Below are 17,503 nucleotides of genomic sequence, written 5' to 3' on the forward strand. Positions count from 1 at the left end.
AGATCTGAGGAACTATCTAAAAATGAGAGGAAAATCTTAAAATTTAGTTCCTATTGTTAAGTCTGCATGTGATGCTGGATAATAAACCCAGGTTCCTAACTTGAGGGCCTTGGGCATGCTAAGCAAATGCCCCACCACTAAGCTAGGTCTGCAGCCCCTTAATTATTATTTTTAAAAATGAATTTATACATGTATGTATGTATATTGTTCGTTCCATGAATGCATGTGCTCTCAGTGGCCAGAAGATGGTGTTGGATCTCTGGAACTCTGCTTAGAAGTGGTTGTAAGTGACCTGATACCAGTGGAAAAAGAACCCAAGACCCTCTGGAAATTCCCATTTTTTAATTAACAACAACAACAACAAAAAAAAAAAAATCATCAGTAAGAAACTAGAGAAATGATAACATTTCCATAGAAAAGCAGAGTCTATAGGATCAGTCTGATATACGGGAAAGTATAAGCTATTTTAATACCAACAAGTAGAATTTGAGGTGAGTACAATGCTCATTTTAAAATCATGCTGGACAGTAGTGATGCACACATTTAATCCCAGCACTCAGGAGGCAAGTGGATCTCTGTGAGTGCAGGGCCAGCCTGGTCTACAAAGCAAGTTCAGGACAGCCAAGGCTACACAAAGAGATCCTGTCTCTAAATAAATAAAATAAGATAAGATTAGGGGCCTAACTCAGAAAACATTTATCATCTATCATCTAAAAGCCTAATTAAAAGCAATCTGGAGAAAACTAGACCTCTTGAGGAGGAGTGTTAACAGGTATAAGGCAGTTAGTTCAAGATACAGTATTTAAGACTATAAGGTTACTTTCTTATTGGTATTGTTGAGAATCATAATCCCAGAAGTATTCATTGTAAAATGTGGATGAAAATAATTCACACTAATCTAATTTGACTGAATGGACCAAGCCAATTGCTGTATACCTGTGAACCTCTTAGCACTGAACTTGGGCAGAGTATCAGCCATTATTTCAATCCCCACTCTCAAAAGATTGAAAATTCAAACAGTGACTACCTTAGAATACTGAAGAAAACAAAATTAAACCCAAGAAATTTTCTTTTTTCTTCTTCTTTCTTTCTTTCTTTTTTTTTTCTGAGACAGGGCTTCACTGTATAGCCTTGGCCGTCCTGTACTTTGCAGACCAGGCTGGCCTGGAACTCAGCGATCCTCTTGCCTCTGCCTCCCTGAGTGCTGAATTACAGGAGTATGCCACCATGCCCAGCTTGGCCCTCTAGGTTCCTAACTTGAGGTATTCTTTTCATGTTAGGCTAGCAAGAGTCTTTGGAACACAAGAAAACAAGACACATTCATTGAGCAATTCAATAGTGATTTCTCTGGTTGTCAGTGTACCAGCCTTGAGATACTCAAGTATTTCTGTTTAGAAGTTCTTGAAAACTTTGACTTCAAGTATTTAAGAAAATGTCAAGCATCGTTGTTTCCCTGGGAAAGATACTGCAGTACTTAGAATCCAAAATAGGAAGTCTTCTGAAGGGGTCCAACAGCCTCCTCAAATGAGCAGCATAGGCGTGTACATACCAGGAGAGCCAAGTCAAGGCTACACAGAGAAACCTGACCTCAAAAAAAAAAAAAAAAAAAAAAAACAAACAAACAAAATGGTGATAGTGGATGCCTTCACTCCTAGCACTCAGGAGGCAGAGGCAAGAGCTGTCTCTGAGTTCAAGGCCAGCCTGGTCTACACAGCAAACTCAAGGACAGCCAGGACTGCATAGAGACCTTGTCTCAAAGAATAAAAAAATAAAAATAAAAATAAATAGACCTCCAAGATGTGTCCTTTTCTAAGACACCAAAGAACTCGTGAAGTGTTATGGGCTATGAAACAATCTTTCCGTCAACACTTGATAGAGATCATATTCCTGGGTATGAGATGAAGACCACACTGAGTCAGAATTGGTATCAAAAGATAAATGAGCCCTTAATTTTCATTACCATATTCTTTTCAACTAAAATATTCTTTTACCTATCCATGGAAAATGCCAAGTAACTTACAGGCTTTTCAAAATGGCTCTCCTCAGATGACAGTTATGAAGTAGGCAGCCAAAACAAGGTGCTGTCACAAAGATCATCAAGCAAATTCACTAAATCTGCAAGCTCCAAGTACTCACCAGTTAAGCCTTGTAGGCCCCATGTCTGGGAAATAGTAAAAAGTAAAAAACAAACACCATTTCCTAAATCAGTACTGGAAAGGAACTTATTTATACAATTATCACTTCATTATATCTCACCTCTCTTTGTAATTCAGCAATTCTTTCATTGTATACACCAGGATTTCCATACAGGCTGGAATACTCAGCATCACCACACAGAGTAAAAACAGCAGATTCAGCCTTCCCCTGCAGGCTCTCTATTAAAAAAATAATAATAATAAACTCATGTTGCATAATTGTGTATATAGTGACTAGACTCAGCCCCCACAGGTGAAGGAATTTCACCTTGGCCTTCATCAGCTTCCAGAAATACCTCTTGGCTGACTCTAATCAGTGACACATCACCAATCAGTGTTAAAGCAAAGTGCGACTTGCATCACATGTTGCCAAGGGTACTAAAAAGCTGCAACATGCAGCAGCAAATGAGACCCTCAAAGGAGTTACTACAGTTTACATCCTTACCCAAATTAAAGTCTGAGGAATCTGCAACTTCTTCAAAGGTCTGCAGCTTTAAATCTTGTAAAACCCAAGAATCTGAAGTTGACAGTTTCATTGCAAAAATAATTTTTGAAGGTCCTACCTTCTCTGTAAGGTTTAGATTGTTTAGCGAACACTGAAATAAAGCTGATTGTGTTTGCTCAAGACCAACAGCCTGGCTGTAAGCTTTTTCATTTAAAGTAGATAACTTAAGCTCTGGAATGACAGAAATCGGTTTACTGAGCATGTCCTGAAGAGCATTAGGTGGTGATAAATTTGGATGCCCATATAGGGAGCTAGTATCATCTTCTTTATCCAAGAATAGTTTTGAAGCTGCTGATTCAAACACCCCAGGAGTAGACTGGAATTTTGGACGCTTAAGCTTATCAATGAAAGAGTTTTCATCATTACAATTTAATTGGGAAAGATCTGGTTTTGGGGATTCTCTCTCTTGGCTGTCATCTGCTAATGGTTTATTGTTGTCAGTTTGGATTTCATTTATAGGACTCTCTTGCTTAGAAGGCTCAATTGAGGCAATAACTGCCTCAAAGGCTACATTTTCAGTAGCACCAACATTTTTCTCACCAAAAGTAGAAGCTGCATTTTCGTTTCTTTCCTCTTGAAAATACCGTTGTTCTGATGTATCATCCAAGTTGGATTTAACTGTCTGAAGAGGACCACTAGAACCCTCCAGCTCAGAGGTATGAAGTCTTCTAGAGAGTATATTTGCTTCTGAAACTTGTTCATGACTATCACGGATGGTGACCATCCCAGTATACTTTATCTCTGGAGATTTGACATGCACCTGAGAAAATGGCAAACTATTTCTAGACTCCTTTTGCTTAAAAAATTGTGATAATTCTTTCTGCATATCTCCATTTCTTTCATAACCCTCCAAAACATCATTCTTTTGACTCATTTCATCCTTAGCAGAAGCCCTTAAACAAACATTCTCAAGGTGGTGAACAGAGGTCAAGGAAGCTTTTCTTCTTTCCAACACGGATCGCAGGAAAGAGTATGACATTTTATTAGGAGGAGGAGTAATTTCAAATGGGAAGGAAGCATGATCTTCACTGACTAGACATGTTTCAGTATGTTGTAAGGCTTCCAGTCCCCAATACTGAACACAAGAACAAGAAGCATCAAAACTGTCCTTTCTTTTAGCAGCTATGCTTTCATCACTAACATCAGACAAAGCTGAAATGGAAACCAGGTCTTTTTCAGCCAAGTTGCCTTCTGGCTGCTGAGTGTCCTTTTCTGTCTGCCATGACATATATGAATACAGGGCATCATAATGATCAGAGTCATTCAGGCTTTTCAGTTCATCACGAGCATTAGGTGGCACAATCCCTCCATTATTCTCTTGTTCAGATAGAAAAAGAGAGCGCTGAGACCCAAAAGTTGTGCTACCTGTGAGTGGATGTTGAGATATACTAAGGCAACTGTTAAATAAGTCTGAAGATGTTTCTGAGGTGGCCTGGATTAAAGCTTCACTAACTTCTGATGGTCGAGAAAGCCATTCAGTATCTTCAGACTTATCAGAAATACCTCTGAAAATACAAAGTTACAAAGAAAAAATTAAAAATACTAACACACACACACACACACACACACAAACTGGTATCGCTAAAATCAGGTTTACGTGAAAGTATATTTTTAAAAGTTCTAATCTTCAATCTTTACCTAAAGATTAAACAAAAACTTTGCAACCAGTAAATGAACAACCACCCTGATATTGTCTCAGCGTTCTCCTAAAACAGAATCAATTTCAACATTACAAAAAGTTTAAAAGTTTGAAATAGCCTTTTAATAAGGTTTACTATTTTAAAAGCATGCTACCTACTATGAATTAATACTCGTCTACCTTATATTCCTGTTTACTGACCAGTTATTGTGCTTATGATCTATTCCCAAAATACAACATAGCTTAATCACTTTGACAATCTAATGAGAACAGAGAACCTTGCAACTGTGATTCTAAAGTAATACACAGCATAATGGCAGGGGAGTATACAAGTTTATTTCTAAACATCTAGAATTTTGAGTTTAAGGTAGAGTTTTCTTTTGGTTTTAACAGAAAACAAAGCCTTGGACAATTCCAATATGTTTTTGAAGAATTATAGAATGTCTTTCCATTTTGATTATTATAAAAGACATCAATTTGAAATATAAAAATCTTACTTGATATCTGTATGTAATATAAAGAAAGCTAACTAGACTGATTCAATAACAGCTAAGCAAACTGAAAGTGCAGACAAATTAATATCCTAGAAATGACTCAGGGTGCTGATAATGAAAAAAAAATGCCTAGACTAGGTGTGGTGGTGCATGCCTTTGATTCCAGCACTCAGGGAGGCAGAGGCAGGTGAATCTCCTGTGAGGCCAGCATGGTTCAGGACAGCCCAGGCTACACAGAGAAACCCTGACTCAAAAAACCAAATAAAAAAAAAAAAAGTATGCCTAAAAGTCTACAGAAAACCATACATTATTTCTAAATGAACTATAGTTAAGTGGTAAGTTTCTAAATGTAAAATACCACACCAATTTAATGCATAAGAATGTGCTAAGAACACCTAACCCCTACTACCAATCCACTTTAGCCTGAAGCCATTAATAACAACTTATAATAAAGAACAGAAGTTTAGAAGGCAGATAAATGAATCACAATACCTCAAAGGTGTAAATTCTAGTTCATTTTGTTGAAACAAGGAATCAGGCTCCAACTCCTTGTCTTGTGTCAAACATGTCAGCAAAGGCAAATCAGGGGCTGCAAAATTATCCTGTATCACTGCAGAGTTTCAAATGGAAAAAGGTGAGCAATCGAAAAGTACAGTGTTTGGCTTACTCATGCACATAAACATACTACCATCTAAAAAATTCTACATCATTACAATAGCAATATAACAGCAGCAGCAGCAACCATCTATGGAACATGAAAAGCCCAAGCATTTAACATACAGCATTTCATTTAATCCGTGACAACACTGAAGAATAAGTACCTCTTACCAGAGCTACCTTACAGGTAAGGAAACATGATTTTAAAACTTATTATTAAATAATTTCTTACTTAAGTGCCACATTCTAACTTCTTTGCAAATTACTACACAGTTCAGGTGTTCGTTAACAATTAAAGCATGTCTTTTTTCTATTACATTTTTATTTTGTGTGAGTAGTTAGGTGGGTAGAAAGGTGTGTGTGTGCATTGGTGCTCAAATGACAGTCAGGAGACAACCTGCAGTAATCATTTCTCTCCTTTCACTATGTGAGAAGAATCAAACTTAGTCATCGGGTTTGGCCGCAGGTGCCTCTGCCTGCTGAGTCATCTTGTTAGCTCCTCAATCTTAAGTAATATAAAAACTAAAGCCATTATACCAAAGTGTAATCTAGTAGGGCTTTAGGCCCTACTCTTAGGATGTGATAAGGACCAAAATTATTTTCAATATATTATTGAAACAAGGCCTTCCTTTTAAAAAAAATATTTTTGTCTTACAAAATGGTTGTCTATAAAACTATGTATGATATTAATATATAAGTAATAGGTAGGCAGTTTTAAACAAACATTTAAGTTTTCTGTTTTAGCTCTAGTATGAAAAGATATCACAAACACAAATGCTCTTTGGATTTCTGTTTCTAAAATGTATAAAATAGGTATGTTACCTAAAGAGTTTGTAAAATAGCTTTAAAGAAAAAAAACCATTATGGTTTCCTACCTAAGTAATTCTTTATTTGTTGCCGATTACCGAATCAGTCGGGGGAGGTGGCACTGGGGGAGTTGTTTTGTTCAAGACAGGGTTTCTCTGTGTACTCCTGCCTGTCCTAGAATTCTCTATGTAAATCAGGGTGTTCTCAAACATAGAGATCTGCCTTCCTCTGCATCTGCCTCTCCCTCCCAAGTGCTAGGACTAAAGGTATGTGCCACGATGCCAAACTTAAGTCATTCTTATGTCTTTAAATATGTATAAACTAGCATAAAATCTGTATTCCCTATAACACAAAATTATAAACCAAAAATTAGATATTCATAGAAATAGAACTTTATTTCTGAAACATTAACCTACTAAAATTGATTTTAGTGATGTGTTGGTAAAAGAAAACTGCTTTTCAACATGAAATTAATGATTGCTACGGCACACTTTCTTGATTTCAACTACTACCCTGGCACCAGCCTTCTCCCTGGGGTGCCCTCAAAGAATGTTTGCTCACAGTGGTATTCTTATTCACAGTACTGTTGCTCACAGTGGTGCTATGGTCCCTCACTTAGTACCCTAATGCTCTCACTGCTCTGGATTTGACACACTTGCTTGGTTCAAACTCCACAAAGCTGCTATATCACAGCTGTATCCTCAGTGACAAGCAAAGTATCAGTTACTCTTAGTAGGTATTCAAATTAAAACCTTTTACTGAATTGGTTAAAAATAAGATACGGAAGCCAGGTGCATTGGCACACGCCTATAATCCCAGAACTCAGGAAGGCAGAGGAGGGTGGATCTCTGAGAGTTCTAGGCCAGCTTGGTCTACAAAGCGAATCCAGGCCAGCCAGGACTACACAGAAATACCCTATCTTGAAAAAAAAAAAAAAAGATAGTATATATAATACAGTTTTAGTTAGTAAAGTGCTTTCTGCTCAAACATGAAAACCTGAGTTCAATTCTACAAATTGATGTAAAAAAGTCAGGCATGATATTGCACATTTGCATCCCAGTACTGAAAAGATAAAACCAGGCAGATCTTTGGGGTTTGCTAGCCAACCAGTGAGTCAAATCACTGAGTTTCAGACAAGTAAGTGAATGAATGTCTCCTGAGGAACAAACCCAGATGTTGTCGTCTAGCATGCACACACACAGTATACATTTGAAACACCCACACACAAAGAAAAGCCTTTTAAGTCAGAGAATATTTAATATGGTTCATCTTTGCCACTGCATTAGAAAATCATTTTTAAACCTTTAAAACATATGGTCTTCATCCCTGGAAAAATCAAGAGCATCCTAGAAACTGGGCAGAAATTATTTTCATGGAACACTCGTCATTTCAATGATCTGTTGGTCTTTTTTAAAAGTTAGCTATAGGTACTGGAGAGATGGCGCAATGGTTAAGAGCACTGGCTGTAGCCAGGCAGTAGTGGCTCATGCCTTAAATCCTAGCACTCGGAAGGCAGAAGCAGATTTCTGAGATCAAGACCAGCATGGTCTACATAAGAGTTCCAAGATGGCCAGGGCTACACAGAGAAACTCTGTCTTGAAAACCAAACCAAACCAAACCAAACCAAACCAAACCAAACCAAACCAAACCAAAACAAACCAAAACAAAACAAAAAATAGAGCACTGGCTGCTGCTTTTCCAGAGGACCTAAGTTTGATTACCAGCACCCAATTGGTGACTTATAATCATCTGAAACTCCAGTCCCAAGGGATCTGACACGCTGTTCTGGCCTTCTCCAGCACTGGTCACTTGGGTGGTACACAAACATACATGCAAACAAAACATACATACGCATAAAATAATATGAAAAAAACAATAAAATTAAAAAGTAGTTATCCCTGACCAAGTTCCAGAACTTACAGAAATTTTTTTTATTTTTATTAATTACAGTTTATTCACTTTGTATCCCAGATGTAGGCCCCTCCCCCGCTCCCCCTTTCAATCCTACCCTACCTCCCTCCCGAATCTTCTCCTATGCCCCTCCCCTAGTCCAATTATTAGGGGAGAGGTCCTCCTCACCTTCCTTCTGATGCTAGTCTATCAGATCTCTTCAGGATTGGCTTCATTGTCTTCCTCTGTGGACTGGTAAGGCTGCTTCCCCCCGCCCCTCAGGGGGGGTGATCAAATAGCCTGCCATGAGCTACATTTGTGCAGGGGTTCTAGGTTATCTCCATGCATGATCCTTGTTTGGAGTATCAGTCTCACAAAAGACCCCTGTTCCCAGATTTTTTGGTTCTGTTGCTGTCCTTGTGGAGCTCCTGTCCCTTCCAGGTCTTAGCTCCCCCTTCTTTCATAAGATTCCATGCACTCTGCCCAAACTTTGGCTAAAAGTCTCAGTGTATGTTTTGATACCTTAAAGCAAAGGACACTGTCCTCAGAATAAAACAACAGCCTACAGGTTGGGAAAGGATCTTCACCAACCCTATATCTGACAGAGGGCTAATATCCAGAATGTATAAAGAACTTAAGAAGTTAAAGAACAACAAATCAAATAACCCAATTAAAAAATGGGGTACAGAGTAGCCCATGGACCTCCCCTATAATTGGACTGGGGGAGGGGCATAGGAAAAAAAGAGGGAGGGAGGGTGGAATTGGAAGGAGATTGGGGAGGGAACTACAGCTGGGATACAAAGTGAATAAACTATAATTAATAAAAATAAAAAATTTTTAAAAATGAGGTGCAGCGCTAAACAGAGAATTCTCAATAGAGGTACACTGAATGGCAGAGAAACACCTAGAGAAATGCTCAACATCCTTAGTCATCAGGGAAATGGAAATCAGAACGACCCTGAGATTTTTACCTTACACCCATCAGAATGGCGAAGACCAAAAACTCAAGTGAAAACACATGCTGGAGAGGATGTGGAGAAAGAGGAACCCTACTCCATTGCTGGTGGGAATGTAAACTTGTACAGCCACTTTGGAAATCAATCTGGCACTTTCTCAGACAAATAAGAATAGTGCTTCCTCAAGATCCAGCTATACCACTCCTAGGCATATATCCAGAAGATGCTCAAGTATACAACAAGGACATTTGCTCAATCATGTTCATAGCAGCTTTGTTTGTAATAGCCGAGGCCGGGAACAACCCAGATGTCCCTCACTTGAGGAATGGATACAGAAAGTGTGGTACATATGAGTTAGTATGGAAAACTGCTCAACAATTAAAAACAAGGAAATCATGAAATTTTCAGGCAAATGGTAGGAGCTAGAAAAGATCAGAAATCTTTATTATCATAAATATATATGTAATCAAGAAATCATAAGTAATTAGTTAGAAGCACCATTTGATTATCTCTTTAAATATTTAAAGATATGTGAGTGGAGTTTGAGAGATAAATCAGGTAAGTAGAAAATACAATTTCTAGGGGCTGGAGAGATGGCTCAGAGGTTAAGAGCACTTTCTGTTCTTCCAAAGGTCCTGAGTTCAATTCCCAGCAACCACATGGTGGCTCACAACCATCTATAATGAAATCTGGTGCCCTCTTCTGGTGTGCGGGCAGAATACTGTATAAATAATAAATAAATAAATCTTTTAAAAAAATACAATTTCTAAAGGAGCAAGCCAGAATTAAACAGTTACTTGTCTTTTTTAAAAAATATTTAGTTTGTATACAATGTTCTGTCTGCATGTATACTTGCTTGCCAGAAGAGGGCGCTAGATCTCATTATAGATGGGAATTGAACTCAGGACATCTGGAAGAGCAGCCAGTGCTCTTAACCTTAACCTCTGAGCCATCTCTCAAGCCCAAATAATTAATTTTCAAGCATGTCATATATATGTGTGTAGTTGAAAGGAAGGCTGTACAGCTAACCAGCAATGCCTTATACTGCTCTCAACTGTTTCCTCACTTTAGGATATATGTTGCCAGCACGGATCCCTCTGTCACTGGTCATATCAATGACATCTGCCATTGGTGATAACCTAATACCGTGATGACAGCATCCATGCAGGACAGAAGAGTAGAAATGGCATATCCACTGGCCATAAGATGCAAGAACCAGTAGCTTTAAATGTCCTACTTTATCTACTGTAAAAGGGAAAACTGCAGCTGTACAATACATTAGGATACTAGAAACTACATTATATAGTCTCTCACTAAATGCTGAAATCTTTCTATCATAGAATTTCCCTTGACGTTTTGCTATAACAGACTTATTTTCTGTTGCTAGTATATTACCTTTTTAAGGAAGATCTTACATTAAGTTAAATGTAGCATCTTATATTTCACATGTCTTCATTTTAACTTCTAAACTACAAGTAAGCAAATATATTTGGTCAAGGGTAGAGCATAAATATTTTAGGCCTCTTGATAACATATGAACTGTCACATATATTTTGCTTTCACAATCTTTTAAAAATTCATATAGCAGAGACTTTAACTTAGTAGTAAAGTATTTGCCAAGCATGTGCAAAGCCCTGGGTTAAATCCAGGGCACCACAATAAAAGTAAAAAACAAAAATGTTTCCAGGCTTGGTACACACATATATCCCAGCACTCGGGAGGTTGAACTAGGGAGATCTAGAGTTCTCAGCAGGATGGGATATACCACAAGACATTTTCTGAGAACAACTAAAAGAAAGAAAAGAGAAGAGAAGAGAAGAGAAGAGAAGAGAAGAGAAGAGAAGAGAAGAGAAGAGAAGAGAAGAGAAGAGAAGAGAAGAGAGAAAAGAAAAGAGAGAGAGAAGAAAAATAAGCATTCTTAAATTTTGTACAAAAGGGTGCTAAGGCCTAGGGGCTACAGTTTTTGACTCCTGCTCTGAAGACTATAGTAACACTAATCCCATAGTACTACTGTTGTCTAGTTATGCCAAGTTCTTCACAGAAAAGGAGGCAGAAATAGAAAAACTAAGAAAGACAGACATTTTATCTGTGAGGAAACACTGAGACTCCATTGATGAGAGAGCACCAACCAAAGATAACAAGTGCTTTTCCCAAGAGCAACTGTGCTACGGAAGACTAACAACAAATACCCACGAGCAATCACCTTTCGGCCTTCTATTAGCAATGGGGCATGCTAAAATGAGGATCTGTAGCATATTTAATATAGCTAAGCCAACCAGGCAGTGTGGAAAACCAGAACCAACTTATTCTTCTGAGTATAGATCCACAGAGATCCTCACGTGAAATCCTGAACTAGCACGGATTGTTAGGAACAAACTAACAAGCACGCATATACACACAGTTTTTAGAAATATAAGCTATTGCCAGGTAGTGGTGGTACACGCCTTTCACACCAACACTCAAGAGGCAGAAGCAGGCAGCCTGGTCTTTAAAAAAACTAAAAAAATAAAACAAAAATATAAGCTATTACCTCTGGTTAAAGACACAGAGGCATTGGGTCTGGAGAGACAGCTTGGCAGTTAAGAGCACTGGCTGCCCTTCAAGAGAATCTAGATTTGATTCCCAGCATCCATAATTCCAGTTCCAGGAAATCAGACATCCTCTTCCAGACTCCACGGGCCCTAGGCACAAACATGGTGCGCAGACATACAGGTAGGGTAAACACCCATACACATGAAATAAAATAAAATGTTAAAAAAAAAACATACTTTGCAATGGAGAACAAAAGAGTTCCTTTACTGGATGCTGTGACTGAGCCAATTCACCTTCCTCCAGAGAGAATTGTATTTCTTCCGTTCCCTCTCTTCTACTAGTCCCGGTCTGATATGTATCCACGGTTTTGGAAGAGTCCCTTTCTTGAGGAAGACAATGCCAAGATTCTGCTCCCTGAAACAATTTTAAAGGAAAGGATTTTGGTCATTAACTGAGTCAGCACATTAATACTTAGACTACTGTTTACTCACAGCATATTTAACAATATCCTCACCACAGTGGAAAACGAAACTTGTCCCTTCTATGTTCCTTCTCCCCACATTAACCTCCTTGTAGGTCTCGTCTAATCACTCTTATCTCCTAGTACCAAGATAGTTACTGACACTTGTGCTATGTCCTAAGTTCTCATTGTTAAATCAATATATTTGGTACTATATGACAAATATATGGTACTATACTGTGATAATTTTTAAAAAAGCTGAACAAATATTTCCAAGCCTAGCTACAGTATTCCTTAAGGCAAAATGGAACAGGTACTTCAGAAAATAATACCAGCATATTCTGGTAAAGTACATAATTCAGCTAATCTATTCCTAGGTATTTACTCAACAGAAATAAAATCATTTTATTTTTTATTTTAAAATAAAATTATTTTATTTTATCATGTTTACTCAAAAACTTGAAAGAATATTATTCAACAATAAAAATTAAAGAGTTGATAACATGCAACATGGGCTAATTTCAGAAGGAAAGAAATCAAATTTTAAAAGTCTACACACTGTAATTTTGAAAAGGCCCACCCACCAACTACAGGTGCTTACTGCAAGGTCAAGAACTGGAGAAGGCAATGATTAAAACAGCACTCAGAAACTTTTGTACATAACAGCAATGCTGTATGTCTCAAGAACAGTGGTATTTACAAGACTACTTTTTAAAACTCATCTGATGAAACTCATCTGAGTATAACAGTTTACTTTTCCATATTTTATTTATATAAACTTACCTGTTTAAAAAAGGAAAATAGACAGCCAGCCAGTGGTGGCACATGCCTTTAATCTCAGCACTCAGGAGGCAGAGGCAGGCAGACCAGGCCAGCATGGTCTACAGAGCAAGGACTACCTAGTGAGACACTGTTGTGCGGAGGGGGATCTGGGAGAGCAGGGCTTATGAGGCAGAGTTTTGGAGGTTGGTCTGACACATGTTACTCAAGATCTGGTTATACCTATCCTTGTTGTGTAAACTTGCCTAAGTCATTATACTTGATTGATTAAACAGCCTAAACCTGGGCAGGGCAGAATGGGGTAGGTGTGGCTGAGGTTCCTGGGCTTTTAGGTTCAGGAGAGAGAGATGGAAAGAGAGGAGGAAAGAGGATGCCATGATGGGTTAGCATGGAGAAGAAACCACATGCCTGGGAGAAAGACTCCAATAATGGCGTGAAAAGGCTCAGATGAAAAATACAAACAAATACCAAGGGATTATGGATGGAAGGTAGACCAGATGAGGATTAAGGTGGATAGCAATGGATGGTGAGCATATTGAGACAGTATACCTTGTTTAAGGTAAACAAGGCAATTATAAAATCTAACATGTGTCTGTGTCTTATTTGTAACAGCGGGTTAGATAATACCACCGTGATAATCTTACAGCTAATAATAAACATTATATAGCCCAACACTCATTATTTTATTTACAACAGCAGAGTTTGCCTAACATGCATCAAGATCAGGATTCGAAATCAACTTCAGAAAGCAAACAAAAGAAGGGCAACCTATACTGTCATATATTCTCTAATGTGAATAACTGATGTAAGCAGGACTGAGCATAATAACCACACCTTTATTCCCAGCACTTGGGAAGTAGAGGCAGTCACATCTCTGAGTTCAACCAGCCTGATCAACACAGCAAGTTCCAGGCCAGCCAGCGCTATACAGTGAAACCCTGTCTCAAAAACAAAACCAAACTTCCAGGGAAGGAGAAAGACACCTTGAGCGCTAAGAGGCAGTATTTTTCCACCACAACTGGACAATTTAAATATTCAGTTATTAAAATAAGAAGTCAGAACAAACTAAGTTAAGAGAGTTCTTCAAATGTATAGTGGCTTTCTCTATGGTCTAGATGTAGATAATGTACTATTTAAATTTTCTAGTCTGGACCACTTCTCTTCAAAACCAAATTTGATCTTATCACTCACCTAGCCAATCCATCACCTGCTCAAGGCCAACAAAGACCTGGTTAGATCTCAAAATCAGCACAAGCATTAACTGACTAACCTAACACCTGGTCACACCTTTTCCACATCCAATCCATAATGAAGTGTGACGATTTTGCTTTCTAAATGTCCATGCTGTTCTGGGATGGATAGTTTAAACCGAATCAGTCTAATCTCAGAACAAGGCCAGTTTGTTTTGGCCCCAAAACAGGCCAGGCTTCAAAGCAAAGCCCCTGCTGCCTTCAGAAAGAGCTGGTTTAACAAGCCCTGGCTGCAATCTGTCTCAGGGCATACTGACAGGACTGTCTCCACTCTTGAGTGAGTACACTAGACCATCAGAAATTTGACCCTGAGTGACCCATACCTGCCCTGCACAGATAACCAGTTGAAAAAAAAAGCCCACACGGGGTCCCACTAGACCTAAACAACCAGGGCACCATGACACTGAAACAATGCCAGAAAAGTCTCCCACGAAAGAGCCTAAATTTTCCACTTGTGGCTTTTTGTCTCAGTGAATTCACAGCACCATGTATACCAGTCTGTCAACACTGTCCACAGCATGACAAATATATCTTGAAACAACCTACTTTTCCCATCAATTTCCCTGTTGTATACAGACCCAGGCTGGTCTGGAACTCAAGAGAACCACCCGCCTTTGACTCTAAATTAGCAGTTTTCAACCTGTGGGCCTCAGCCCCTTAGGGGTTGCATATCAGATACCCTGAATTTACATTACAATTCACAACAGCAGCAAAATTGTCAAATCCTGTCTCCAAAAACCAACCTATCAACCAACCAAACAGCCAACCAACAGTAGCAAAATTACAGTTATGAAGTAGCAATGAAATAATTTTATGGTTGAGGGTCAGCACAACATAACCCTGTATTAAACGGTGGCAGCATTAGAAAGGTTGAGGCCCACTTTTCTAAATGCTGGAATTAGCTGCTCATGGCAGTGCTCATCTCTAATTCCAGCACTCAGAGGCAGAGACAGGCAAACCTCTGTAAGTTTGAGGCCGGCCTGGTCTACAGAGCAAGTTCCAGGAAGCCAAGGCTATACAATGAAATCCTGTCTTAAAAAACCAAAAACCAACCAAACAAACTAAACCCTAGAATTAAAAAGTACATGCTACTCACTTCCTTGTTCTAAAAAACTTTTTGTCTGACCCTCTAATTAGTGTCTTTCACTTATTCAGGCTGCTTTATATCTCCCCCTACTAGCATTAGCTACTACTAATTATCTTGCTAAAGCACAAATCTATTCATAAATTTCTTTAGAACATTTTATTGTCTTCTCAAATTCCAGGGATAATGCCTCGAAATCCCTGGCATAACATATAAAACCTTGTAGTCCAGACTTGACCTTGAAAATGGCATGCTTTAAACAATGTGGCCCAGTGGTAGATAGAATGTTTGCCTAGCGTGCCCAGAGGCCCAGGTTCAATCCTAGTCCTACAAAAATAAAAATAAAAACAAATGTAAAATGTGAAAATGGCACTCTTGCTAACCAGAAGTGCCTTCCTCATCTAGACTTTTTAAAACCCTTATTTAGTTAGCTTTATAGTCTTCAAGGTAACTCCCCAATCTTCACTGACAAATCCAGGTTACCTATTTTATGCATTCACAGCATTTTAGCACACACCAGTTTTACTTAGAGACCATGTGAATTTTATCTGCCTCTCTCTTTAGAATGGGAACACCAGAAAGGCGGCAGTTTGGTTTGTCATTTCCTTTTCATCAAGTACAAGGTGAATACTTCAAGCATAAGCTGAGTGAATTAAACATCCCCCTGCAAAATCTAGCAAGCAAACATCAGGCACTGCTCTTCAGTCACCACGGCACACACTATCACTGTGATCAATGGAATCGTTCTGTAACTATATCCAATGTGACAACCACTAACTGAGCATGGCCATTAAGCATTTGAGAAGCGATTAAAACAGGGGCACTGAATTCCTAATTTTATTCTTTCTCCCCCGCCCCCACCCCAAGTACTAGGGCTTGAACTCAGAACCTTGAACACACTAGGCAAGACCTCCCTCCACCACTTAAACACACCACCAGCCCCTCTAGTCTTCCTTCTTACTAACTAATTAACATGTAAAGAGCCACACATCGCCGTCAGGAACAACGCAGTTCCAGACAGTTAAAAGGCATTTAGAGCATGGTTAGTTTCAAAATGATCTTGGCCGGAGCTCTGTAAACTCTCTTCCTCCATTTGGTTTTTAACCTCGTGCTTTCTAATTTTCTAGGGTAGAGCTGCCTCACAAGCTACTTCCATTCTAAGTTCCTGCCACTGGCTAGGGACCCATTAATTGCTACAAATGCATTCTCAGAGACACACAATGGGCGGGAAGCTTCTCGAGAGCTCGCGCAAAACCTACACTGATTCCTCCCGGGAAGGGGGGGGCTTCTTGTACTTCAATAAAACTAGGGTGCTAAATGTCTCTCCACTAGCTAGCTATTCCCTAGCCTCCCCCACCCCCCAAGCTCCCAACTCCTGCCAAAAAGCCTTTCTAACTGCATGCCCTGGCAGTACTGGCTCCCAGCGCATCTATCATATCTGCCCTACTGCAAAAAGCAAAAACAAAAATACAAAAACGGACTCACTAAGAGGCGGGAGAGACACCAGAGATGTCACAGCCAGGAAGAACCCGAGACTGCGAAGAGTTTGGTGTCCAGTCCCGCAGGGAGCAGGCCCTGAGATCCTGGACCAATTTCAGCAGAGGAAGCACCTCGACCGGCACTTGGCCCTCAGCCCCGCTGCTCCCCACAGCCCGGACCCCGGCTGCAGCGGCGCCCCTCACCTTCGTCTTGTCCCGGTACAGGTGTCGCGGGGGCGGGGGCGGAAGGAGAAGTCTAGTAGCTTGGACAGGCTGAGCCTCCAACCAGGCTTTAGCCATCTCGTCCTCCTCTTCGTCCGTGCTCTCCAGCGGCTGGGACTCGCAGTTAAAATCCAAGTCCACTTCGGGCTCCCCCTCGTCAAACTCTTCCATTCCCGTGGTCTCCTCAGAGGTCCGGGCCTCCTCCGCCCCCTCGGTCGCAGCCCCTAACTCGTTCTCCAACACCTCCCCATCCTCCTCCTCCTCCTCCTCCTCCAGCTCGCCGAGCCACGGCAAGTCCTCCGGCTCCATATTGGCGTCTCGCACCAGGCGGCTGTGGAGGAGGAGGAGAGGGGAGGGGCGCGGGGAGGGAGGGGAAGCGAGTTGACTGGCGGTTGCGGCCGCGCGCAGGCGCGCTTGCCGCCACCACCTCTCACGGGGCGGGGCTGCGAGTGAGCGCGCGCGTTGCTAGGGACGCCCCGCGGGGCGCGCGGGAAGGCCGCGGAAGAGGTGGGGCTCTGCTCACTGTATGCTCACAATAAACCTAGACCGGGCTC

The 17,503-nt window shown here is 40.2% G+C and overlaps 1 protein-coding gene across 1 annotated transcript in view; it reads right to left on the reverse strand.

Annotated features, from left to right (window-relative positions):
• Alms1 (ALMS1 centrosome and basal body associated protein) overlaps positions 1-17,258 on the reverse strand; it is a 98,438-nt gene extending 81,180 nt beyond the window's left edge. The window contains exons 1-5 of the mRNA XM_055617635.1: positions 16,932-17,258; positions 11,912-12,089; positions 5,326-5,443; positions 2,641-4,205; positions 2,257-2,375 (exon numbers count right to left, since the gene is read on the reverse strand). Of these exons, the coding sequence (XP_055473610.1) occupies positions 2,257-2,375; positions 2,641-4,205; positions 5,326-5,443; positions 11,912-12,089; positions 16,932-17,258 (2,307 nt within the window). The remainder of the gene's footprint in view (positions 1-2,256; positions 2,376-2,640; positions 4,206-5,325; positions 5,444-11,911; positions 12,090-16,931) is intronic.
• Between the last annotated feature and the right edge of the window lie 245 nt (positions 17,259-17,503).

The sequence above is a fragment of the Psammomys obesus genome, unplaced genomic scaffold, assembly GCF_907164565.1.
Source record: "Psammomys obesus unplaced genomic scaffold, mPsaObe1.curated_primary_1811, whole genome shotgun sequence".
Classification (NCBI taxonomy): Eukaryota; Metazoa; Chordata; class Mammalia; order Rodentia; family Muridae; genus Psammomys; species Psammomys obesus.